The following is a 25,109-nucleotide window of genomic DNA, read 5'->3' on the forward strand; positions in this document are numbered from 1 at the left end:
AGTGTCGTCGACCTAGCTGTGAAAAGTGCATGTAATGGCGTCATTGTGTGTGCATCATAAATGCATTAACAATTATGCAATACAATGCGGCTAAAATGGGCTCAGGTGTTAGCCGGGCTTACACATGACTGTGACCTTGAAATATAAATTTATGACGGGGTGTTAACTTGCCGTATACACATATGCTTTGGCTTCGATGACGATGTCGTTGTCGATGTGGGCTTTGGCTCGGCAAACAATGGATTTTTCAAACGCAATTGAAACCCTTTCAACAGTTGGTCAAACAATTATATTGGCAGCCCAAGTATTTAGCTCATGTGAATTCTAACTTTGTGCATATTTCATAGCTTCCCAACATGTGTATTTTACACAAGTTTTCCCAGTCCTTAGTTGACATTATTAAATGTCCTGGCATTCCGAAGCCGCACGTTACAAATTGCAATCAAACTTTTCTGTAGGCCATCGCCAATAAGTTGTTATGATGTAGCTATAAATAACTTTGATTCACGTGTAATTAAACAAACAGTAACAAATGGGTTCAGCAGAACTCTGACCGCTATTATTAACCCCTAAGTCTGGTTGTGTTTATTATTTCAGTCGCACTTAAACTGTGTATGCGAGGACATCGATTGTAATTATACATCTGACTGAAGGCAAGGTTTACAAATAAAAGCTTTTAACATGGCGGAGCATAAGAATAATATACAACAAACCCAGCCCATGCCCATTATATTAGTGAGCGATAAAAATACATCAAATGGTAATTAATAAATTCATAATATAATAGTTTAACTTCATTAATAGTTACAACAAACTATGTGTAATTTCTTAGATGCTGACAAGCAGACAACGGTTATTAATATTGGTAAGTAATACTTACAATTGAGTACTTCATCATGGTGACTGTGACATTAAATACATTAAAACTATTAACTCATCATTACTCGGCAAACTTTTTTTGTTTAAGCCAATCCAGAGACTCCATTTCAGCCTTATCATACTTACTATAATAAAAGAAACATAGATTATGCAGTCGTATTTTTAAATACAGCTGATAGAATGTTCGTGTAGATGCACTTACGAACTTTTAGACCCAACTTCCTTATCAAGTCCAATTGTATGTTACCCATACAGTTGTTTGGGTTAGACACGCACAGATTAGTAAAGCCGATAGCGAACCCCCAATTGATTTTTTGGAAATGTTTTCATTCAGTACCAACCGGCATTTCAGCTGAAACACTTGTGTGTTCCTGAGGTAAAGTTGAACAAAAATAAATTATTATTATTATTGTGGCAGGTTTACAAATTAACACCCTTTTTGCGTTAGTCAGAATTCAGTTTAAAATCAAAATGTAATTGATTTATTTGTATTCAAAATAACGTATCTCTTACGTTTATTTATCGAGCACTATTTCGATAAAGCGATAGCAACTACTAAGTAATCGCTTTTTATACTTGTACTCAGTACTCGTACTCATACTCATACTCAGTCTGTAAATGGCATCGTTCGCTTAAAACAGCTGTTCAGTCAGTCCGATTTGTATATTTTTTTTTGTTGGGCATCCATATAAAGCGAGAGCAGGCGGCATTTGCGTTTTTTTGAAACGGGTTTTTAGAATTGAATACAATTAAAGCAGCGGCCGCGGCTCATGTAGTCAACTTGCTCGACGTTTCAATTTCAATCTTCTCGTTGACGTGAACGCTGTCGGTTGTGCGTCGCGCGTAAATATTGTGTGTGTTTTTGTTGGTTGACTAATCGTTGTTTGGTTTTCCGCCCCGTTGACTCTGCCACAGCCTCAGAGGTTTGCGTGTTTCTCGGTGCCCCACCAATACAGTAAAAGTAAATACATACACATGGAAATAAACATAGAATCCGTATAAAAGTGATAGTGCTAGTTAAATCTGTGTTTTAACGTAGACTTAATAAAAGTTTCATGGTTGTTTGTGTAATTCTTCTTGTATTTATTTCGCAGAATCCGAATCAGAAAACGAAATCGTCGCGCCCGCTAAACAACAAGAGCCTGACATAATGGCAAACTTCGATGATGTGAGTGTTTTGCAGTTGCAATTGCAAATGTTTCGTAAATAAATGACTGGAAATAGCAAATTGAAAAAAAAGCAAAACAAATACAAAACTACTTGTGCATGCAATTTAATGCGAGCACAGCAGCAGCAACAACAGTAACAATAACGATTATTAACGAACATTTGTGCACGTAACAAACATTAAGCCTTATTTTTTTGTTAGATTTTATTTGATTTTTGCGTTTGCCTTACGTTTTTGTTTTCGTTATCTTCCTATATACGTGCATACTACCCACTACGTTTGTATGTACTCGATATCTTCGCCACACACAATTTGGTCATTGCGAATGTAAAAATCCAACACCAACAACAACAACAACGACGACACCCATCCAACAATTGCGATGAACAACAACAACAACCACAACGCGCAGACATTGCAGCGAGCCCGTCTCGCATTCGCAAGCGGCAAGACTAGGAACGTAAGCTTTCGGTAAGTAACTGTTTGTTAGCCAAAACACCCCTTCCCCCACTCAACAAAAAGCCCAAAAAGCAACAGTAGTTAAAGCTGCATTTTTGGTTTTTGCTGTTTTTTGTTTTTGTTTTTGACTAGTACAAGTAACTAGGTCGTCGGCGTTATTACGTTGATGTTAAATGTAATGTAAATTACAAGAGTTGTCGCAACGCTGTTGACGGCTTTTGAAAGTAGTCGAAATAAACAAATACATTCATATTTTTAGTACTATGCATAAACATACATAGGTTCATATGTAGAAACAAGCACTTAAGTACATCTCTAGTTGAATGTGAGATCAGACACAGGCACAGACATAAACACAGACACGCACGCACACTTACACACATACACTCACAGCAATGTGGGAGACTGAAAGCTTTTTGAACTCATTTCACTTGAACTTTGCCGCTTGCTTCGGAGCTCTCTCTGATAAGAAATGTAGATAAGTATTTATAACAATACACTGAACGCAAAAATGGAGTCATATATACATTATATAATTGTGTATTTTGTTGTCTCTTGCTTTGTTTATACAACACATATCATTTCCCTTTCTATATACTCGTGCATATGCATATACATATACATATGTATGTGCTTTAGAGGCATTCAGGTTGGGATCTTTGCACTTTGCTGTATAATTCGCAGTTCATTTAACGATACGAACTGGTTGAAATATAGCACATGTTTGTAATAGCGATTAAATGTGCAAAAGCAACTAGAACATTTTTAATATTCCAGTTTCTAAGCGCACTTTAGCCCTTGGTCTAAGGCAGCAAAAGCAGCAACAGCAGCAACACATGGAACTATCTACAGCACATGCACAACGCATTTTCAAGATCAAAGTTGATATGTTAATAAACAAAAGAAAAAAAAAGTTTATGCTTAGGCATACACAAATTTATTGGTATACACATACATGCAGAGAATACTTTTGAGCGTCAAGTGTGAAACGGAAGTGCGGACAAAAATCTTTGGCACCCCCAAGGTTGATAGCCATTTAATTTCATGATCTTTTTCTTTTTTTTGTATTTTCAAATGAACTCGGAACAAACGTGTCGAGTTCTTCGATTGTTTTCGCCTTTTTAAGCTACTTCTTCTACTTCTTCATAGAAGCGCATTGAAATACCTAAGCTCGAATACGAGACGTATACGCAATATAATTCGTATATAAGTAGTATACATAAATAAATAAATACATAATAAAAACAAAAATATATATCGAAGAAATACATTTGAGCGTTGTCGCCCAAAGTCAAAGCGTTTCTAAAAATATTGATATTGAATATCAGCGAGAATTTCATTGCGCCGCCTAATCGTTATAATTGCTTCATTGTCATGCACAACGTTCGTTTATTCAAGTATCTCTCTATCCATCATCTAACTTATATACATAATATATATAGTGAGTATAATTTATAATTATGGGCTTAATGTTTGGCAATTAAATGTGCAGCTTCTAGTGCATTATTATTAGCAAATCACGACATATTAAGTCATAAACGTGTTTTCTAATTTTGTTTACTCAGATATGTAGAACAAACTACTTGTTGGTTGATAACCTCTAAATGAAGCCCTAGTTAAACTGAAATCCTGTTAGCCATTGGCCATCCCACTAGCCGGTATACGGTAACCGGTTTTCATAGTTCTAATCAGACTTGATTTCATTTTTATTCAAGCAACCGCAACACCAACAGCAGCAGCAGCAGCTGATGACGATTAGTGGCGTCATATGAACGTAGAATAGATTTTTTTTTCATTTTCGTTTTTTAAAGGCAAGCATTGCATAATTATCGAAACGGCGAATTAGCATTGACCTTCTCCATCTTACTCAGCAACAAAAGCAATAGCAAACCACATCGACAATGACTTTAGATATTTGCCATACTCATATTAGTACTTGTCTTTTGCATTGTTCATCTTTTTTTTTTGTTGTTGTTAATTTTTTACCAGAGAGGTGCTTGGCTTTCGAGTCATAGAGAAAACCGTACAAAATTTAATTAGCGAACAAAGTTTCGTTGATTCAAAAACTGACAAGTGACAAAAATTTGAGGTAAATTTACATGATAATGGATAAGTTAGATAAACTTGTTACAACACGATGACTGGGCTTTAAGCATTCATGATATTCTATTTCTATTGGCTTGTGACGAAATTCCAAAACAATTCAGCAGACGAATATATTTTCATTAATGAACAGTCAATTTTAGATCTAGTTTGGCTGAAGTTTGTTTTAAAAAAGGTTTTTTTTTTAATTCTACAGCGATTTTAAGCTAATTTAGGGGATTATTAACATTTATTATTATTTTCGTTTATCTAATCGCTTTCAAATTATATTTTTCAGTCGCAAGCAATTGGAGAATTTGCTGCGTTGCTATGAGGAGCATGAGAATGAGATTATCAGCGCATTGGAGGCTGACTTGCGCCGTCCCAAACAGGAAAGTTTGATTGTGGAAACAGAATTCATGAAGAATGACATTAAGCACATATTATTCCATCTCGACGACTGGGTCAAGGCCGACAGGGTAAGCATCTAAAACTTCGACAAATTTAACTATAATTAATCATTATTTTGCAATAAACTTCTAGCCGGAAAAGTCGTTTGTTAATATGCTTGATGATGTGCAAGTCTACAACGATCCCTTTGGTGTTGTCCTCGTCATTGGCGCCTGGAATTATCCTTTGCAATTGCTTTTAGTTCCCGTTGCAGCTGCAATTGCTGCTGGCAATTGTGTGGTACTCAAGCCCAGCGAGATTGCCGGCAATTGTGCCAAATTCATTGCCGAAACAATTCCCAAATATCTAGATAATGTGCGTGAGCAAACTTTAAATGTAAATTTGCCTTCTGTGTTTATAGTTCTGTTTTGTTTATGCCAATAGGATTGCTATCCAGTTGTCTGTGGCGGACCCAGTGAAACAGCTGAACTGCTGAAGCAACGCTTCGATTACATATTCTATACGGGATCCACGCGCGTCGGCAAAATTATTCATGCTGCAGCCAACAACTATTTGACACCCACTACCCTTGAGCTGGGTGGCAAGAGGTGAGTTATGATTTTAAACATATGTAAATCACATTGCATAATGTTTGTTTCTGCAGCCCTTGCTACATTGACAAGTCCGTGGAACTGCGCACAGCGGTGAAGCGCATCTTGTGGGGAAAACTCATCAATTGCGGCCAGACATGCATTGCACCCGATTACGTTCTGTGCTCCAAGGAGGTTCAGGATAAATTCGTGGAGGAAGCCAGGGATGTGCTCAAGGAGTGGTACGGCGAAAGCATACAGAGCAGTCCCGATCTAAGTCGCATCATCAACCAAAACAATTTCCAGTAATTACGCTTATTAATATACATTCTTCGATTTTGTGATAATTCAATGTCATTGCTTACAGGCGACTTCTTGGACTGATGAAGTCGGGACGTGTTGCATTGGGTGGCAAATACGATGTCAGCGAGAAGTTTATTGAGCCCACAATTCTGGTTGATGTGAAGCCCGATGATCCCATCATGGAGGAGGAAATCTTCGGCCCAATCTTGCCCATTTACACAGTCGAGAATGCCTACGATGCGATTAAGTTCATCAATGCCAGGTATGTTGATCAGTGCGCCAACTCAAAATTGAAGCATATTCATCATCTCTTCAGCGTCTTTTTTTCATACACATACATATTTATATATTTTTCGTTTTATCCCATTTTGTCATTACACCGACACCAACACAATAAAAAAATTCTTATTTTGCGACCCCTGCAAAATTCAATTGCATCGTCCATAATCGATTGATGAAAATATAAAATAATAATGTCTTGTTTGAAACGCAAACGCATATTAGAGAAAACCCACTCGTCCTGTATATTTTCACAACGGAAACAGATGTGCTCGATCTGTTCGTTAACGGCACACAATCGGGCGGAATGTGCGTGAATGACACGATAATGCATTATGCCGGTAAGCCATTATCAACAAAGTACATACATGCTAAACAACAGTATGTGGATGCAATATTACGGCTACGGTTAATGATAAATGTTGCAAACATGGAGCTAAGCCCTGGCAAATACCAAACTACCCAGCAAAACTTCTCCAATTGTGTTCTGTAATTCTGCTACAAAGTACTACTGTCTAAAGATGCTTCAATAATGATATGGTTACGGCAAAAAAACAAAAAACAAATCCCTTATCCTTATCTTCTTTCTGTCTCTCTATTTATCTGTAACTAGTATGTATAGCTAATTGGTGATGGTTATTTTGTAATTTGATTGTAAATTTTGTTATCGAAACAATCGTGTGTACAGCTAGCCTGTAGATTGTAGACCCTTTCTTGAAGACCCTACACAGAAACATATCAAATTGTAATTCATCAAGATCATATCTATGAATTGTACATTTTTTGTGTTTTTACCTTTTTGTTTAATATACCCATATGATCGTACTGTAATATTAAATGTTTCTCCTTCCCCCAAATTTGCAAACGTAAATAGAGAAAAGCCTCTTGTAATCTACGTATTCTCTAACTCTAACAAGTTGGTAAAAGAGTTTAGGGAAAACACAACTAGCGGCGGATTCTGCAGCAACGAAACTATAATGCATGTCGGAGGTATATATGAGTATTGTATATAATTATGTTAATATTGTAGTTTACAGCTGCCAAAAGCTTTTAATTAGCTGCAATGTTTTTCTCTACGCACATATTCAAGCCAATGCACAAATATTTTATTGTTGACACCGTTTCGACCACAGCTCCATTACTTGGTCATATTTAACTCGACAATTTGGCCGATCCGATCACAAAATATCCACAGAATACAAAAACGTTTTACAGACTTAAGTACACACACGACAGAGTAAATTATTATTGTTATGCATTTAACAAATTATTCTTTAATTATTACTATTGGTTTTACGGTTTGAAGCGCTTACCAAATGCTTGCTTGAACAAAATTTTGCAATTTATTAATAAAACTAGTGCGAATTTTTTAATTAACAACTGGTGATTGGTGTGAACTATGACTAGGCAATATTGCAATATTGCAGTTAACGCTTATTGAAATGAATAATAAATTTACTTAAGCTTTTGCTCACATTTCTGTTGGGGCTTTCCTTCCCCAGTTGACACAATTCCCTTCGGTGGTGTTGGCATGAGCGGCATGGGCAGCTATCATGGCAAATTTGGGATTCGACACGTTTACACACAAGAAGTCGTGTCTGGGCAAGAATCTGGCAGCGATTGGCGAAAAGATGGCATCGTAAGTAGCAACTACATATATATTATTATTATTATTATTAATTATGTTAAAACCCACTGCAGAGCTCGTTATCCACCTTACTCGGATCGCAAAGCCTCGCTGCTCTCTTTCCTGTTACGCAAACGCCGCCCGCTTCCGAACTTGTATCTTTCGCATGTGCTCGCGGTTGGTCTTGGCGTGGGATTGACGGTGCTTGCCAATTATTACCTACAGGTAAGAAAGGTAGATTTCGCAGCCATTGTCTAAGCATTGTCTGTGCGAATATGTATTAATGATTGTGATTATTTTCCATGCGTATCATTCACACTATTTAACTGGCCAACATTTGAACCACACACATTCTGTAATCGCCAAAATCCCCAAATCCAATTCATACACACATTGTCCACCTTTTTAGGGCAAGCTGTTGTCGCGTTAAAAATAAAACACAATTTATACATCAATGGCGGATATAAATCGTTGCACCATGAGCCAGTGGACTTTTAATTACATTTACATTTGGAATACATCGCAGTAAATGCATTTATGCATAAATATGTATTAGTTTTTTTCTTCATTATTATTATTATTATTGCTGGGTGTAATTATACTAATTTCAAAACATACTTGCATTTAGATTTAAAAACTAATACGTCATAACTGATCTTTTTTGATATCAATGTAACTGGGATTTAAAGAGGGTTTTGTGTAAATACTTTATATGATGTCTGCACTTAGAAAACAAAACACTTGTATTATGTGTATTTATCTATATATGATTATATTGATTTATTTATGCCATGTATACCAATTTATATTTTCAGAAAGAATCAAACTAAATAAAAGCATGTACTTGTACTTTTAATACGCATATCGGTGGGTGATCTAAATGCTATTGGAATCGAAGAATTACTATATTAGTTATTGTTATTTAGTTGCTATTTAATAAAAAATGTGAATGTTAAAAACTCAATACCAGACGACCGTTTTATTTGTTTAAATTTTAAGCGCAGTGCTGCCAGATTGGTGTGCAGAAGAGCGACACTTATCGATAAGTCTTCAAAGTGAGCATGTATGGCAGTTTTAACATATTTAGTGTGAGTGCATAGGGGCACACTGGGATCAATAATTTTTTTGTAGAGTCACACTGATTTTTTGTCTATCATTATAAGTTCACTTGGCTTTCAATTTATTTTGTTTTCCGAGAGAAATACATTTAACGAAAATATTGTAAGAATGGCCGCTCGCGGCGATATTGTTGCACAATTCATTGAGATAACTGGCACCGATGAAAATACTGCGAAATTCTACTTAACCAGTTGCGAATGGGATATAGAGGTAAAGTAATGCAAATTATTTTTTTGCTAGCTATAAACAATGAAAGGTCAATATAAAAACTTGGTTATTTTGCGACACAAAAGCAAGCACTTGGCAACTACTGGACTACACAGTCTGATATGCCAGCAACAGATGCAGCTGTTGTCGGTCAATCAGGCAATCCGACACCGGCGCCAACAACAACAACTTCTAGCGGAGCCGGCGCCGCTGCTACAAAGGCAGCAACAGCGTCTGCAACAACGAAGACAGCGTCGAGTGATGTTCCACCAAAGGGAACGACTGCTGCCAAACCAAAGTAAGCAAAATATTCATCAGCAGCTATTATATATTTATAATATATATATGCATTCACGTGCTATTAATTCACACAGGTTTGCCACGCTCAGTGACATGTCGAAGCAGTCGAGCAGTGATGAAGAGCATCAGGCTTTCTATGCCGGCGGCTCGGATCGTTCGGGACAGCAAGTGCTGGGGCCGGCGAAGCGAAAGAATTTCCGGGAACAACTCACCGACATGATGCGCTCGGCTCAAGAGCAGAATATAGCTGAAGTTGGCGTCGGACCGTCCACAAGTGGAACAGCCAGTGCCGGTGGCAATGTTTGGGGCCAAGGTATGCGTCTGGGCATGACTGACAACGATCATACAGCTGTAGGGGCAAGTCGTAGTGCACAGCCCGCTGAAAATAAACCTGTAGTGGTACTAAAACTATGGAGCCAAGGATTCTCAATTGATGGCGGCGAGTTGCGTCACTATGACGATCCGCAGAACAAGGAATTCCTAGAGACAGTGATGCGAGGGTAAAACACAAGCAACGCATACAAATATAGCTAATATTAAGCAGCATTTTCTTCCATTTATTTTAGGGAAATTCCACAAGAGCTGTTGGAAATGGGACGTATGGTGAACGTTGATGTTGAAGATCATCGACATGAGGATTTCAAGCGTCAGGCAGTGCCACAAACTTTCAAAGGATCAGGCCAAACTCTGGGCAGTCCCGTTGGCAATATTGTTACGAACAAAGATCCAGTAGCAGCTGCTGCGACTCCCGGCGAAGTTGCTAACCAGGAGGCAAGCGCACGTGACGAGCTCAATGTGAATGCCGAGGCTCCGTTGACAACGCTGCAAATTCGACTTGCCGATGGATCACGTTTGGCAGCTCAATTCAATTTGTCACACACTGTTTCAGACATTCGCCGCTTCATACAAACGTAATTGATTTTATTGCAATTTAATTTAGCCATTTTTATTTGATTGTTTCTCTTATATTTGTAGTGCTCGTCCGCAGTACTCTAATAGCAACTTTGTGCTGGTTTCATCGTTTCCTACACGCGAGCTGAGCGATGACGACTCTACAATTGAGAAGGCTGGCCTTAAGAATGCTGCGCTTATGCAGCGCCTTAAATAATTAAGCGATGCAACTGAAGCGTTCCCAAAAACAAATAAGATGGAAGAAGACCCATTAACACTACAAAATAAATAATCATAATGATAATATTGGATATGGTACACTCAACAGGCAATACACAAATACAAACAACTACAACATTCGAAATTACCTTGTATTGCACACATTCGAAACGTTTTATAATTGTCTATTTATTATTGTACAATATAAAATTGAATCGTAATCCAACGTTTTTTATGGCAGTCTAATAATGTCTGATTGGTGTCCTCACTCTAACTAAAGTGCTACCTATCTAGGGCTTAAAATTAAATGAGCAAATCGACCTCGCTGCGCAGAGTATTAATGTGACTCATCAAATCCTCGCGCACTCCGTTGCGCCAGTCGTGCAGTCCATCCTTCCCCACATGTTGGCAGTCCACATATCGATGAGCGAATCCACTTGACAGCGGCAATTCCACCGAAGTCGCTGTCGGCAGCAGCAGCTGCGCTGGCGGCAATTCCAGGCGATACAGAAGTGTGGCGTGTGGTGGCTTGACCTCCGGATCATACTGCACATTATCAATGAGTAACTTCTTGTGTTCGTCAAAGCACACGGCGAACGTGGCCAGCTCAAAGCGTGAGGTTTCTGTGGCATAATGCCGCAGCTGCTGTTGCAGTGCACGATTTGTGTCGCTGGCAAATCGGGCATTTGGGTAGACAATCTCATTGGGAGCCAGAAGCATGGTGAAGGCAGCATAGTTCACATTGCGCAGCAGGCAATCCGTCAGCATCAATTGCCGAATGCGGGCAGTTGTCGTATTTGTTTGTTGGAATGGGAAATTAAAGGGCAGTCCATACAGGTGCAAATTGGTGCGCTCCAGTAGGCGCACAACTTTCTCGGGCAGCTCATCATAGTTGTACACTAGAAAGTGCTCGACACCAAGTGCTTGATGGAACAGAAAGAACTGCAGCATGGCATCTGCATTCCGTCCGAATGGTGAGCTCATATTAAAGCTAACAAGATCCACACACATCGTTGCCGGTAATCTGACATGTGCGTGTGGTTTTATGGTGGTCTTAGCAATTGCATTGCTATTTGTATTGGCATTTGCCGGTTTAACATAGCGCAAGCGTAGCTTAACCTGTCGTTTCGTTGTTGACCTCGTGTCACTGAAGGCAACATATTCTGGTTCACCAAAATTACGGCTCACTTGACAGAAGAAATTGTAGTAGGTGAATGTGGCATCATTGTTGTCAACCACACCCTCAGTGGCGTCACGTTGAAAGCGAAATTTGCCCTGCACACTTCGACCGCCGACGTCGAAACTGCACCGAAAATCAACCACAGCACCCTTTATGCCCACAACAATAACGTGGGCTTCTCCGCCAGCGACCAGCTCGTTGCGTTTCCTTTAAAGGCAATTATTTAGTATTTACCACAATTAACTGAAATGTCTTACCAGTAAGCGGAATATGCATGAAAAGAGTCGCCTATTAGTTGCCAAACTGGCAACGGCTTGGAGAACGCGCTCTTGATCAGATGATCCTCATCCTCGATGCCTGTGCCATTTTGTAGGCGTCGCAAGACAGCAGCATCGTTGCGTCCAAAGAAGTTTACATACTTGAGCACATATTTAAGCCGATTGTTTTCGCTTTTGTACATCATCAGCACACCAATGCTAAAGCATGATATTAGCAATAACGCTAATTGTTGATACTTTCGCATTTTTATTTATTTATTGCCTTTTTGAGTTGCAAACACTTTTCTTCCGTATGAGACAAACAATGGTCAGTGTTGCTCTATTGTTCAACAGGTTATTGCTGCAACAACCTGCAGCACAGTAGTGCAGATTACGTATATAATAAAAGTTAAAATATAAAATTAATAATATTTTCTATTTTTCATATTATTTATTTTAACAACTATTACTTTTTTTCCTGCTCAAAATGTACATTTTATTTATTATTCAAATACAAATATACTGTAGGGTCACACTGTTTCTGCCAACTTTGCTGTATAAAAAAGCTAGTTTATTGTTTAACAGATATCCACCGAAATGAGTTCCAAGGAAACAAAGGCGCTTATTAAAGACATTCGCGAAACCATAAAGCTGGCAAAATATGGGGACGCCATACACAAGTGTCAAGTAAGCTGAAAATCCGAAAATTTTTATTAGTCGCTTACTGACATTTATTGCAGCGCCTGCTGAAAGGCGACCCAAAGAATCATATGGGTTACTTGTTGCTCGGCGCCGCCTATCAAAATGTTGATAAGTCCGAGGCGGCGAAATACTTGCACAAATCCATTGAGTACACGGAAGGTCCGGCAACTGTTGCCCTGCAAGGATTGGCTAATTGCGCACCGAACACCGAGCTACCCGACATTTATGATCAGTTGCTCGATTTAATACCGTAATTATACCGGGTGAAATATAATTTGTGGGAGGGGCAGCTGCAATACTCGCAGTTACTCTTAAGCCGCAATACTTATTATATATAGTATTCTTTATGTTTAGTTTTACCTACATTATTCCTTCTTTTTGTGTTTCCAGTGAAAAAACGTTGGATTACTATGAGAAGCTCTTTGCGCTATCTTCGGACGCAACATTGTGGCAGGCTTGTTTAAACATATTCAAAAAGAGAGTGCTAAATCATGAGGATGTCAATAGTGCTAAGATTCAAGAGTATCTCGGAAGAATTTGGTTTGCCAATGATGTCGAAATTGCAGCTGCTGATCATGAGTTGGTGAGTTTTATCTACATCTTTTTAAGCACAGCCCTTTAACTATTTGTATGATTAGTACAAAAATAGCATGGAAACTTTACTACGGATCGGAGATGCAGAGCTAAAGAGCAACGTATATAAACGATATCTGAAATGGCTCTATAAGAACCAAGATCTGGTGGCTTGTCTACGCAACGCCTGCAACATGACATCATCTCATCCTCGCGCCGTCTATGGCTACGAATGGATCTGCAAAATCTATTGCGAAAACCATGATCAGCCAAATACTGAAGAATGGATGAAAGAACTAAAAGTACCCATACAAACATATGCTGAAAAACTTTTGGAGTTTAATGCCAACTCAAATTTGGCACTGCTAATCAAGGCGTTTGATTTATTCAAGCAAGAGCAATATGTAGCAGCAAGACAACTGACATTACAGGCACAACAATGCCATCCCAGCTATAAGGTGACTCTACAATTGCTGGCACGCATTCACATGAAGTTCGGAGCATATCGTCTGGCATCGCTGTTGTGGCAAGAGCTAGGCCGTCAAAACGAAGAGTTTGCGCAGTGTCAATCGTACGAGAAGGATGTTAGCAAGTTGAAGGAAGCTGCTGAATTGCTCACTGGATTCACACAAAGCGAATTAAATGTCAAGGCTTTGGCACGGTTAGTATAATCAAATGTAGCTGTATGATTAATTAATATAGTAATCTATACTTTTAGCTGTTATCACAAGCTTGGAGAAATAGAAAAACTAAAATCCTTACAACTGGACGATATTACGCGGGCCGAATATTTGCTGTAAGTAAAGCCTCTAGGATATTCGTATTTATTTGAAATCTAACTTTTAGATCCCCTAACGAAGCTGTGCAAGCCATGTCTGGCAAGGAGTCGTTTGAAGCGTTGCTGCTTTGTGGCAAGCTATACATGGAGCTCAAGAACTATGGTGAGGCACTCAACTGCATGTTGAAAGCCGCTCGATTGCAGCCCCATATTGCTGAATGCTTTGACTATTTGGCTCGCTTGTATCAGGCCAATGGTGATATTTCCCGTGCTCGGAAATGTTTTGAAAAGTGCATCAGCCTGAATGCATTATCCCAGCAGGCTGTCGATTCATTGAGCTCCATCTATCAGCAACTCGGCGAGGAGGATCTTAATGAAACGTTGTTGCTGAATACGCTGCGTTACTTGAGCGACGACGAAGCTGTTCGCCTGCAGTACAAGCTAGGACTGCACTTTTTGCATGTACACAAATGGGATAATGTATGTGTTCAATTTGTCACTTGAGTTTATATGGTATTAATACTCTCATATAATTTTCAGGCCATTCAATGCTTCCGCTTGGCCATCAAATATGATGTTAAATGCATGGTTTATTGGGAATCGCTGGGTGATGCTTACGCTGGACGTGGCTCATACAATTCTGGCATACGTGTTTTTCAGAAAATACTCGAGCTCTCTCCTGGCAATTGTTATGCACTACTTCAACTGGCCGTGATCAAGACGGTAAATATTATGGTTGATTTGTTATGCTTTTATTTATACTTATTTTACTTTGCAGACTATACGCATGTATCCAGAGGCAATTGCTGACTTTGATTTGCTGCTAAAAGATCATCCAGATTACTTGCCGGCTTTAAAAGGCGCTGCCGAGGCTCACATTGGCCTGGCCAATAACCTTAAGTCGCAGAACATTTATGGGCGCGCTAAGGATCATTTCCAGCTGGCTGTGGGACATCTGCAAAGGTTGTAGTGATTTAAAAAATTTGTTTATGATTTCCTCATCTGATATTTTCCTTATTGTCCCAGTGCCTTTTTACAACCCAAAGCACAGGGAATGATTTGGCTGTGGCGTCTTACAGCCAATGTTTTTGTTCAGACAGCACAATTGCCGCAGTCTTTGGCTAATTTAGATGTTGCAGGCAGCTTGGCCAAACGAGAGGAGGAGATAGCTTACTTATCGCGAAAGGATCTTTTGCAATTGGCGCAGCGATTTTATCTGTGCGCCTTGAAGTTCAAGCAAAACACTTTTCTGTGGTACGAATTGGCATTGTGCAGCTACTACAGTGCCGTCTACATGCCAGAGGAAGCCAAGGATCATCTGGAGACGGCTGCGAAGGTCTGCAAAATGGCCATCAAAGAGAACACGAATCGCTGGCAAAACTGGAATCTACTTGGAGTGATTAATATGCATGCTGCCAATGAGAATCTAGCTGTGGCACAACATAGCTTTATTCAATCGCTTAATCTGGAGCGTCGATCTTTTACGTCGTGGACAAATCTGGGTGTGCTGTATCTTAAGTTGAGCGATATTCGGCTGGCAAACGAGGCATTTAAGCGTGCTCAACAATTAAGCCCAATTTATCCAAATGCTTGGATTGGACAGGCGATGGTAGCTGAGCTAATTGGCGATCAGGAAGAAGCATTTGATCTCTTCCGGCATTGCCAGCAGTTTGAGTATCATCCGGAAGCAGCTATCGGCTATGCCCATTGGGTATGCCAGGTGATATCAGATCCTGAGTTGCGAGAGAAGCCACACAATAAGTATGCCATCGAAAATTGGCATGCAGACATTTATGCTTTGGATGCCATCAATTGGTTTGTGTTTTTTGAAATTGCTAATTGAAATTAGCTATTGCTAATACAATTTATTATCCCCCTAAGGTATGTGCAAAATGAGGAAGCAGATGCTAGTGTTTCGGCGCTTACATTTCAAGGATTCCTCTGCATTCGGCAAAAACTTTATCAGCAAGCCATCAAAGCCTTCAGCCGCGCTTGCAAACAATCAGATCCTGGCGCGGATCGCGATAAGCTCTACACGAATCTTGGCTATTTATACCTGAAGATTGGCCAACCTGAACAGGCCGTTAATGCTTTTAATACTGTTGCGCATGCTACATTTAAACCGATCATTGGCTTGGCATTAGCCTACTATCGATCTGGGCAACTGGAACAAGCCTATTCAATATACAACTCCGTGCTCGGCAGCGTTGTTGGTCAGGACGATGAGAAGGCAGCAACGATTTTAGTGGCTATGGCATCAATGGTCTATGCATTCCAAGGCGAAAGGGATACAAAAACCGTGCTCTATCAATGGTAACTATTGTCTAACGACTATTATTGCGTAACTTCTAATTTGTTTGCATCTTAGCATTCTTCTAAAGGGAGTGCCTATTCAAGCCTTGTACTCGGCTTGCGCTTTGGGAGTGCTTCATGAGGACAACGACCTGTGTGAGATGATTATGTCCGAGTTCAAAGCCTATCAATTCAATGAGGAACATTGCGCAAATATTGCCTATCTCACGGCCTACTACTGGTTAATTAATGTGAGTTGCAACACATGTTGTTGAGAATCAATAATATTTAATGGCATGCAATTACTATAATTATTTCAGGTGGGAGCCCGACAAGCGCTTAACTATTTGCAGACACAAGTTCGCATGTTCCCGCTGAATGCCGGCTTGCGCAGGGTGTTTCTGAAGTTTCTACTAGATTATTTCCGAGAGGACTCGCTCTACGAACTTGCCACCGCCAACACGGCATTGATGACCCTCAAATTGGGACATAATAGCTTGCGTAGCAGGTATGTTTTAGTTAATTTATGTGTGATTTTTAGTATGTTAGTAAATTATTTTTACCACTTGCAGCATTAAAGCCAGCGAGGAGGCGGAAACTAGAATTTACGTGAGTCGTGCTTTGGAACCTGTGGATAAGACTCAATCTGAAAAGCAAATCCAATGTGCTCTTCGTTTAAATCCCAGCAACACGGAAGCCAGACAGTTACTTGCAGCGATAACTGCACATTAGCATAAAGTACAATTTTTTAATTCTGAAAAAATAAAATTTTGTTGCAAAAAATCCTTCGAGCCGGAGTCGAACCAGCGACCTGTGGATGTCTACAAGAATTTCTCACTACAGTCCATCGCTCTACCAACTGAGCTATCGAAGGTGGGTAGCAGCTGCGGTCCAAAAATCATGTACAAAAGCCAGCAGATACACTAGCGCCAAAAGCATTAGCTGCCAAGTGTTGTACAATGCCGAAAAGTGTGCGTGCGTGTATTGTTTAAAAATATTCTATCTAAAATGGTGTGGTTACACTGGCCACTATTCTTTCTGGTCGGGGTTGAAAGCAAAAAAGTCAATGGGAAAATAAATGTAGTAAAATGTGTATAAAATAGTGCAAATATCAATGAAAGCAATATGTTTTTGTGTAAAAGTGTTAACGCGATGCCTTGTTAAATAGAATAAATAGTGAAAAGGTTGGCAATGTGTACGCTGTAAGAACGGCGTCTACTCTTGCAACGTTTCCCAGACTCCACACCCTGCACCGCTTGCACCAAATACCTATGAATGTACACACACAAACACATGCATTCAACACACAGTCACAAACACAGACAAGCATATGTACGTGAAAAAAACCTGCTGCAGTTGGTCGTAATTACAGTTAGACACTAAAATAGCAACACGGTCGGTCAGTTAATTAAGGAACAAAAAAGCTAGCTGCCTGTGTTTGAGGCGGTGGTGGTGGCAAAAGACGCCCACGCACGCTCCCAATTTGCAAGGCTTGCAATGGAAAACGATTCCGTCAAATCGGAACACAGTGGACGCTCGCGACGCTCTCGCAATCACAATAACAACAGCAGCGGGGGAGGTGGCGGAGGAGGCGGTGGCACTGTAAACAACGGATACCACAGAGATCGTTCCCGACATTCACACCGCAGCACACATTCCTCCAAGTCTGGCAAAGGTCGTGGCGACATGGCGCCCTATCAAACCAGCGTCAACATGACAGGTGAGTCGAATGGTTCTTAACAATTTCCAAGCTCAAACTATTATCATTGCCTTCTTTTGTAGGTGATGAGTCTCGTGATGGTCAGGAGGTTATTGAAGTGCAGATTCTGCCACAGGATGAGAATTGGGGTGAGAATACCACAGCAGTGACCGGCAACACTTCGGAACAAAGCATTTCCATGGAGGATATTAATAATATGTGGCATCGTGAGAACGACAAAGGTTTCGGTTTCGCCTGTCGCCGTTATGTTGAATCCACCTTCTACTTTCTGCTCGGATGTGCCGCATTCTTCTCGCCTGTTGCCATGGTCGTTATGCCGCACATTGGCTTCTTTCCGACCGCCTTCGATCATCCGGAACTGACGCAAACCAGGCGTACACATCTGTTGGCATGTAGTGAACAGTGCAAGGGTAAATTAGTGTCATTGGCTGCCCGCTTGGTGCTCCTCGCCATTGGTTTGTGGGCGGTGTTTATGCGACGCACAGCCGCCAGCATGCCCAGAATATTTCTATATCGCGCTCTTGTACTGCTTCTGGTGACCATCTGCACCTTTGCCTATTGGCTCTTTTACATTGTGCAGGTGTTGAATGGCGCCAAGATTGTTGTGGAAACAGGCGGCGATGTTGTCGACTACAAATCGCTGGTTACATACGCCACCAACTTTGTCGACACTCTGCTCTTCATTCACTATGTGGCTGTGGTGCTGCTGGAGCTGCGCCACCAACAGCCCTGTTACTACATTAAGATCATACGCTCACCCGACGGCGTCTCGCGCTCCTATATGCTGGGACAGTTGAGCATACAACGTGCTGCAGTTTGGGTGCTGCAGCATTACTATGTGGACTTTCCCATCTTCAATCCATATTTGGAACGCATACCCATTTCCATATCGAAATCGCAACGCAACAAAATCTCGAATAGTTTCAAGTATTACGAAGTGGATGGCGTCAGCAATTCGCAGCAGCAGAGTCAGAGCCGTGCCGTGTTGGCAGCCAATGCACGAAGACGTGACTCTTCGCACAATGAACGTTTCTACGAGGAGCACGAATACGAGCGTCGAGTGAAGAAGCGTCGTGCACGTCTCATCACTGCCGCCGAGGAAGCATTCACGCACATTAAACGCATCCACAACGAGCCGGCGCCAGCGTTGCCCTTGGATCCACAGGAAGCGGCCCAGGCGGTGTTCCCATCGATGGCGCGTGCGCTGCAGAAATACCTGCGAGTGACACGCCAGCAGCCGCGTCACACATTTGAGAGCATTCTCAAGCATTTGGCGCACTGTCTGAAGCATGATCTGTCGCCACGTGCCTTTCTCGAACCATATCTGACCGAATCGCCGGTGATGCAGAGCGAAAAGGAGCGTCGTTGGGTGCAGTCGTGGTCACTGATCTGTGACGACATCGTCTCGCGACCCATTAGCAACGAATGCACGTTCCAGCTCATTCAGAACGATGTCTCCCTGATGATCACCGTGCACAAGTTGCCGCATTTCAATCTTGCCGAGGAAGTGGTCGATCCCAAGAGCAATAAGTTTGTGCTCAAGCTCAACTCAGAGACATCTGTATGACACCACCATCATATGCACCATCAATCGCAACAATCCAATCCCAGAACACCGCCAATGATAACGCCTACGCATAGCAATCAAACGCAATCCTCGTACTTGCATGTCTTTGTCTGATACATTAAATTGGAGAGAGGGCAGCGCTTCTTAAACGGGATTAGGAACCTATCAAAATTAGTTAATATCAGAATTATTTTAAGCCAATTCCAGTTTCTTTTATACCATTTTTAATCCCCATTAAGAAAAGCTGCTTGTAGTCGTTATTATTGGCGGGTTTCAATTATTATTTTAAGTATTAATTTATATAGAACTCGAAACTGAAACAGAACTTACGACCAGCATATGATTAGAGTGAACGATGCTCAAGCCCAGTGTAATATCCTAAGCCAACAACGCACACATATCACACGTCCCTTGAAATGACTTACAAACTGATTTACAAGTTCCCAAAGTATTAATCTTAAGTCTGGTTGCTTCGGCTCCCACAAAAAAAGAAAAACAAAACAATTTTCCATTTATCAGCTTAAATCTTTACTGCCTTTCTTCATTAGCAAGTGTGCATAATTATTATTTTTAGATAATATCACTTAGAATTTAAGTACTTAAATGACAAAATTCCCCCCAGAAAAAAAAACTATTCCAGATTGTGGTTAGACAAAAACAAAACCATAGACTTTAACCCGAAGTGTTATCTTTTATAATTTAAATACTTAAATGGGAACACTCCTGAAGTATTTTTCCATTTTCCAAATTTTGATTGTGGTTAGACAAACAAAAATAAGGAGTGTTATCGCTATAAATTTAAATACTTAAAAGAAAACACTATCAAAACAAACTAATCCATTTTCCAGAATTTGGTTGTGGTTAGACAAAAAACAAAAGACTTGCACCAAGAGTGTTTCGACACTGTTGGCGCGATTCAAATGGGGTTTTTTTTACCGATTTAATAAGTGCATTTTAAGCTTAAATCGAATACTCAACATTAAACAGTTCCCCAATGTTCCACTAAATTGCCGCATGCGGCAACTGCAACTCGAATGTAACTTGTGACAAATACATAATAACTTAAGCAAGAGACTGCTATTAATGCATTTTATATACACTGACAAAAATTGCCAACTAATATTTGTACTACTAATCTGTGCATAGCAACAATAGAGCACAAAATATATATACACATATATTTTAGACGAACTAAAGAATGAAACCATTTTAATGCTAAGTGCGAGTATTCAATTGATACACCTATATACAGAAACAAAACCTTCAAGAATATATATATATATCTATATACATATTTACAAACTACTTAGAAAACTTTTCATCATTTTGGCGACTTCTGGTCCGAGCGATATTTTTATTTCGTTTTTTCTAGCTGAATGCTTTTTATCAGAGAATCTAATTGTAGCAATAAAACCGAATGTGAAGCAATTTTAAACCGAATACACATATTTATAGAATTTAATTAACAATCGATATCATAATTGTGTCTGTAATTACATACATACATAAACATATATAGCTAAGCGATACACACAAGCTGTATAAATAAATGCAACAACTTTTTCACCAGCTTTAATTCAGCGTTTTGTTTACTTAATACAATCTGTCAAGACCCCCCCCCATAAACTGTGCTAATCTCAAATTTCTAATCTAGAAGTCATCGGACTAAATATAGTATATGTACATATACTTATTTAGTATTTATGATCACGTCAGCAACAGCGTCGCTTCCTTGTGTATTTCAAAAAAAGAAAAAGTGACGAACCTGACTTACTCTTTTTTTTTCAACTTGTGAATTAATGACTTTTATTAAAAACAGCAGTTCAAATAAAAAACGATTCATTGAACATTGAGCATTACGATTACGCTTCTTTTTTGCAGCCAGTCGATTATAATGACGTCGAATATAACTTTCCCAAATTGATAGACTGACATTTGGCTTTAAGTTTTTAATGATTGCCACTCAAGGCTTCTGATTATTTTTGATAAGCATTGAATGAAAAGTTGATTATAATTAATCCAAGTGGCGATGAGAAGATATTTTTGTGATTTGTTTTGTGCTAGATGGAAATGTTTATTTACGTAAAATCCGTAACTTTTCTTTATATAAATATGCGGATAATTTAATGCTATTATATGATTACACACACATACATAAATATATTGTAGATATATTCGTTAATAATGAATAATTTATAACATCTTTGTGCCTACATATATTTGGTTTGCTATAGTGATCAAATGTTGTTTGCTGCTCTCTCGACGGCAAATGTGCAAAGTGGGGACATCAAATCAAATTCGTTGGTTCTGGAGATTAATCGGCGGCCTTGCGCCGAAGATTGTTCTTCTCTGGCTCGTAGAAATCATTGACAATGGCCTCGACCATGCGATTAAGTGTCGCCGTCAGCTTATCCCATTGCTTATCTTCTGGCTTGCCGCACATCTCGGCATAGTACTTCATCTTTGGCTCAGTGCCGCTGGTGCGGAGGGTGACAACGAGGCCGTTCTTGAAGGTAAACGTTATCATCTGGGAACTCGAACTGACCGGCAGCGTGGCGCGTTTATCAGCAGCACTGCTGTCATAGCCGGTAGTCAAATCGCGGACATCCTGAATTTCAAATTCCCCATTCAGAATGCTGGTGGGATACGTATTCGGTTTGCCATTGTCGAAGGTGCGCAAGCGATTAAATACACGCGTGATTATCTCCTGATCGTGGCACAGCACATAGGAGCAGTTGCTTGTGTGATAACCGTAGGTATTGTAAATTTCCTGCAGCTTCTGCTGCAGCGTCAAGTTCTTCTCGGCGCGCAAGTAATTGGCCATTGTGGCCACATGTGCGGCGGCACTGACACCATCCTTGTCCAGCACATTGGTTGACACCATGAAACCGATTGCTTCCTCGAACGCAAACAACACTTTGCGGCCAGCCGACTCCTCTTCGATGGCCTTGTTGCCCATCCACTTGAAACCCGTCAACGTCTCGTAGGCAGTGAAACCATCAACGGCTGCCATCGACTTTAAAATCTTGGAACTAACCGTGCTGGCAATCATCACACAATTCGACAGTGGAAAATTGGGTTCGTTAATCTTGTGCAGTTCGATGCTCCACCAGGCAAGTAAGGCTCCCACCTCGTTGCCATTGAAGAGCTTGTACTTATTGTTCTCACTAATTTCAGCCACAGCCAGACGATCAGCATCCGGATCATTTGCCAATATGATTTGACTTGTGTGCTCCGTTGCGGTTTTAATGGACAAGTCCAGCGATTGTTTGCCCTCTTCGGGATTTGGCATGGGGGTTGTTGGGAACTCTGGATCGGGTTCAACCTGCTCAACCACAGGAATTACTGGCTGCAGGTTAACTTTCTTGAAGGCCTCCTCGACATAAGGATAACCCACACCATGCATGGCCGTGTATGTGAATCGAATGGGAGACTCAGCATTGGCCTTTACAAGCTTTTCGGGAATCGTGCTGAGCAGCGCTGCATAATAGGCGGGTGCAACGATGTCATAGGGATCGATGAGTAATTCATTTTTCCACAAAGTTGTCTCATTTGTATTCCAAACATCGCCCTGCGGCTGCAAGTTCTGAAGTATGGACTTGTGGATTCCACTGTCATGGGGCGTAATAATCTGTGCACCGTTACTCCAATAAACCTGCAATATGCTTATCTCTTCAGTATGTGCAAATATATTTTAATAATAGATTAGCTGACGTACCTTGTAGCCGTTGTCTTGCTTGGGATTGTGAGATGCTGTCACCTGCACGCCAGCCAAACAATTGCGCTGCTTGATCGTAAAGGGCACAAAGGGCGTGGCAACAAAACGTTTAAACAAGTACACACGAAATCCGTTGGCTAGAAATACAAAAGCGGATAGCTCGGCAAAGCGCTTGCTGTTATGACGGGCATCATAGCCGATGACAATGCCACGCTCTGACCAAATCGATTTATCCGGATATTGTTCCTTGATGTAAGCACACAGACCTTGGGCGGTTCTGCAAAGTTTAGATATATTATATAATGTGAATAATTGAGTAACAATATTTGAACTAAAACTAACTGCAATGTGCAATTAATTTAAATAGTAAGTATCTGAGTTTATTTCAATTTATACAATTAAATTGGATTTGCAATTAAATGTAGTTGAAATTATGCTGTTATTTCATATTTCAGTTAATTGCATAATTTTTAAACACATGAAATTAGATGAATTGCTAGAAATATGTTGAGTTAATTGCATAAAGTTGTTAAAAGGTTTTAAGGTTTCAAAAATATTTTATAACCGACAGTTCTTTTATTATGAAAAATTTCCGTTAAATGTAAAAACAGCTGTTAAGTATTTTAATTACACTTTACGTATAAGTGCACTATTTGATGTGTAAAAGATAGGTGTATAATTTTCCACGTACACTCAAAGATAAACTTTGTTTATTTACTCAAATAGAAAAAGGAAACTTACTGCACAACAACCAATTCGTTCATGGAATCGAAGCCAGCTCGCATTTCACCTCTAAGTCCCGCAGTTCCAAACGAAATTCGATTGCAGAGACGGCATCGAAGACTGTTTTAGGAAAATTTTACTTGTTTTTTCATTTGCTTTAATCCTCTGAATTTTCAATTACTCACGTATCCCATTTTTCCGACTTGGCCAGCTGCAAGATGTCATTTCTGGTCTTTAAATTTCCATCCCATTCAAGCCACTTATTTAATTGTTCATCTAGTTTTTGGTCGCCGGATAGCGTCAGATTATTCAGTTCTTGGGCCATTGCCGAAAAGTCTAGAAATAAGTCTATAATAAAGTTGTAGTATTAACAAATATGGAAATTAGATAAAACGGGAATCTGGTTCAGTATTAAAACATGTTAACATTAACAATGGCATGCGAAAGTGCCTTGACCTAATAAAACAAACCATATTTAATTAATTTCACCATACGCACTCGGCAGAAATAACAAAAAGAAGATCACTAATTAAAGCATTGTTCGTAGATTAAAATGGTCGGATGTTGTTATTGTTTCACCCTTAATTGATAGGAACAGTCGTTGTGTGCTGATGACACACCTTCAGATGGACAGTTTATACATAAACGCACGCACATTACATATATACAGTTTGTTTTTATGAATTGCTACTTATCGCTAAACTCACTCAGTAATTTTTAATTGAAGACCCCTTGCGAAGTCTTGAACTTGATCAACAAAAACAATTAATCGCACTGCTGCATCGACCCGGACAGCAAAACCGCGACAAACCAATAGTGTGACCGCAACGTGAACTTGAAAATATACTACTTCTTAGATCCCAAATTATACCACATTTATCTCTTTAAGAACAATTTGAACTAAGGACAGAGAGACTATTTATCTATTTAAATAGTTTAAATTAATTTATAAATCAAAAATTATAACGAAAATAAATAACTGCACCGTATGGTGCAATTAAATGTTGTTACTTAATATACCAATCACTAGTTTCTTACTAGTTCCGAAATAAATTTGGATTTTTTGCAAATAAAACTGGTCACCTT

The 25,109-nt window shown here is 39.8% G+C and overlaps 6 protein-coding genes and 1 non-coding gene across 8 annotated transcripts; 4 read left to right on the forward strand and 3 right to left on the reverse strand.

Annotated features, from left to right (window-relative positions):
- Positions 1 to 846: 846 nt before the first annotated feature.
- LOC132790212 (aldehyde dehydrogenase, dimeric NADP-preferring) lies at positions 847 to 8,302 on the forward strand. The gene is given in 13 exon segments (XM_060798676.1): positions 847 to 865; positions 1,974 to 2,047; positions 2,460 to 2,518; positions 4,887 to 5,067; positions 5,132 to 5,353; positions 5,423 to 5,586; positions 5,643 to 5,873; positions 5,936 to 6,133; positions 6,376 to 6,491; positions 7,653 to 7,714; positions 7,716 to 7,789; positions 7,852 to 8,002; positions 8,187 to 8,302. Coding segments are annotated over 12 exon segments (1,497 nt in total). The 5' UTR covers positions 847 to 865; positions 1,974 to 2,029; the 3' UTR covers positions 8,208 to 8,302.
- A 600-nt stretch (positions 8,303 to 8,902) lies between these two features.
- Positions 8,903 to 10,734, forward strand: LOC132792204 (NSFL1 cofactor p47). Its single transcript, XM_060801461.1, has 5 exons — positions 8,903 to 9,106; positions 9,190 to 9,401; positions 9,478 to 9,903; positions 9,970 to 10,314; positions 10,379 to 10,734. Exons 1-5 carry the CDS (start codon positions 9,005 to 9,007, stop codon positions 10,509 to 10,511), a joined length of 1,218 nt encoding a protein of 405 aa, XP_060657444.1. The 5' UTR covers positions 8,903 to 9,004; the 3' UTR covers positions 10,512 to 10,734.
- Positions 10,735 to 10,811: 77 nt separating this feature from the next.
- LOC132792203 (uncharacterized) lies at positions 10,812 to 12,300 on the reverse strand. Its single transcript, XM_060801460.1, has 2 exons — positions 11,951 to 12,300; positions 10,812 to 11,900 (listed from the first exon to the last, which is right to left on the reverse strand). Exons 1-2 carry the CDS (start codon positions 12,214 to 12,216, stop codon positions 10,817 to 10,819), a joined length of 1,350 nt encoding a protein of 449 aa, XP_060657443.1. The 5' UTR covers positions 12,217 to 12,300; the 3' UTR covers positions 10,812 to 10,816.
- A 182-nt stretch (positions 12,301 to 12,482) lies between these two features.
- Positions 12,483 to 17,092, forward strand: LOC132792201 (superkiller complex protein 3). The gene is made up of 13 exons (XM_060801457.1): positions 12,483 to 12,637; positions 12,691 to 12,902; positions 13,043 to 13,235; positions 13,291 to 13,886; positions 13,944 to 14,021; positions 14,072 to 14,483; positions 14,544 to 14,726; positions 14,782 to 14,966; positions 15,030 to 15,818; positions 15,885 to 16,316; positions 16,372 to 16,546; positions 16,616 to 16,803; positions 16,868 to 17,092. Exons 1-13 carry the CDS (start codon positions 12,548 to 12,550, stop codon positions 17,025 to 17,027), a joined length of 3,693 nt encoding a protein of 1,230 aa, XP_060657440.1. The 5' UTR covers positions 12,483 to 12,547; the 3' UTR covers positions 17,028 to 17,092.
- Positions 17,079 to 17,169, reverse strand: Trnay-gua (transfer RNA tyrosine (anticodon GUA)). Its single transcript is given in 2 exon segments — positions 17,079 to 17,114; positions 17,133 to 17,169. It is a non-coding gene; the product is annotated as a tRNA-Tyr (tRNA).
- A 51-nt stretch (positions 17,170 to 17,220) lies between these two features.
- On the forward strand, positions 17,221 to 21,196 carry LOC132792202 (vang-like protein 1). The gene is made up of 2 exons (XM_060801458.1): positions 17,221 to 18,015; positions 18,078 to 21,196. The coding sequence occupies exons 1-2, from the start codon at positions 17,793 to 17,795 to the stop codon at positions 19,580 to 19,582; spliced, it is 1,728 nt and encodes a 575-aa protein (XP_060657441.1). The 5' UTR covers positions 17,221 to 17,792; the 3' UTR covers positions 19,583 to 21,196.
- Positions 21,197 to 21,509: 313 nt separating this feature from the next.
- On the reverse strand, positions 21,510 to 24,855 carry LOC132792206 (phosphopentomutase). Of its 2 annotated transcripts, none has more exons than XM_060801464.1 (5): positions 24,731 to 24,827; positions 24,209 to 24,359; positions 24,042 to 24,143; positions 23,301 to 23,577; positions 21,510 to 23,237 (listed from the first exon to the last, which is right to left on the reverse strand). In XM_060801464.1, exons 2-5 carry the CDS (start codon positions 24,346 to 24,348, stop codon positions 21,897 to 21,899), a joined length of 1,860 nt encoding a protein of 619 aa, XP_060657447.1. In that variant the 5' UTR covers positions 24,349 to 24,359; positions 24,731 to 24,827; the 3' UTR covers positions 21,510 to 21,896. The 2 variants fall into 2 exon arrangements, with proteins under 2 accessions (XP_060657447.1, XP_060657446.1); XM_060801463.1 differs by having other exon boundaries at positions 21,512 to 23,237; positions 24,209 to 24,371; positions 24,731 to 24,855.
- Between the last annotated feature and the right edge of the window lie 254 nt (positions 24,856 to 25,109).

Source organism: Drosophila nasuta, chromosome 3, assembly GCF_023558535.2.
Source record: "Drosophila nasuta strain 15112-1781.00 chromosome 3, ASM2355853v1, whole genome shotgun sequence".
Classification (NCBI taxonomy): domain Eukaryota; kingdom Metazoa; phylum Arthropoda; class Insecta; order Diptera; family Drosophilidae; genus Drosophila; species Drosophila nasuta.

Excerpts from the sequence above, each read along its gene's own strand:
- LOC132792204 (XM_060801461.1), top strand. The coding sequence starts at position 9,005 with ATGGCCGCTCGCGGCGATATTGTTGCACAATTCATTGAGATAACTGGC. Across the intron at positions 9,402-9,477 it reads ACGACTGCTGCCAAACCAAA|GTTTGCCACGCTCAGTGACA; the intron begins GTAAGCAAAATA and ends TAATTCACACAG. Across the intron at positions 10,315-10,378 it reads ATTCGCCGCTTCATACAAAC|TGCTCGTCCGCAGTACTCTA; the intron begins GTAATTGATTTT and ends TTATATTTGTAG.
- LOC132792203 (XM_060801460.1), bottom strand. The coding sequence starts at position 12,216 with ATGCGAAAGTATCAACAATTAGCGTTATTGCTAATATCATGCTTTAGC. Across the intron at positions 11,901-11,950 it reads CATGCATATTCCGCTTACTG|GAAACGCAACGAGCTGGTCG; the intron begins GTAAGACATTTC and ends TTGCCTTTAAAG.
- LOC132792202 (XM_060801458.1), top strand. The coding sequence starts at position 17,793 with ATGGAAAACGATTCCGTCAAATCGGAACACAGTGGACGCTCGCGACGC. Across the intron at positions 18,016-18,077 it reads AACCAGCGTCAACATGACAG|GTGATGAGTCTCGTGATGGT; the intron begins GTGAGTCGAATG and ends CTTCTTTTGTAG.
- LOC132792206 (XM_060801464.1), bottom strand. The coding sequence starts at position 24,348 with ATGGCCCAAGAACTGAATAATCTGACGCTATCCGGCGACCAAAAACTA. Across the intron at positions 24,144-24,208 it reads AAGTCGGAAAAATGGGATAC|TCTTCGATGCCGTCTCTGCA; the intron begins GTGAGTAATTGA and ends TTCCTAAAACAG. Across the intron at positions 23,238-23,300 it reads AGCAAGACAACGGCTACAAG|GTTTATTGGAGTAACGGTGC; the intron begins GTACGTCAGCTA and ends AGCATATTGCAG.
- LOC132792201 (XM_060801457.1), top strand. The coding sequence starts at position 12,548 with ATGAGTTCCAAGGAAACAAAGGCGCTTATTAAAGACATTCGCGAAACC. Across the intron at positions 13,887-13,943 it reads AATGTCAAGGCTTTGGCACG|CTGTTATCACAAGCTTGGAG; the intron begins GTTAGTATAATC and ends CTATACTTTTAG. Across the intron at positions 14,727-14,781 it reads AACTGGCCGTGATCAAGACG|ACTATACGCATGTATCCAGA; the intron begins GTAAATATTATG and ends TTTACTTTGCAG.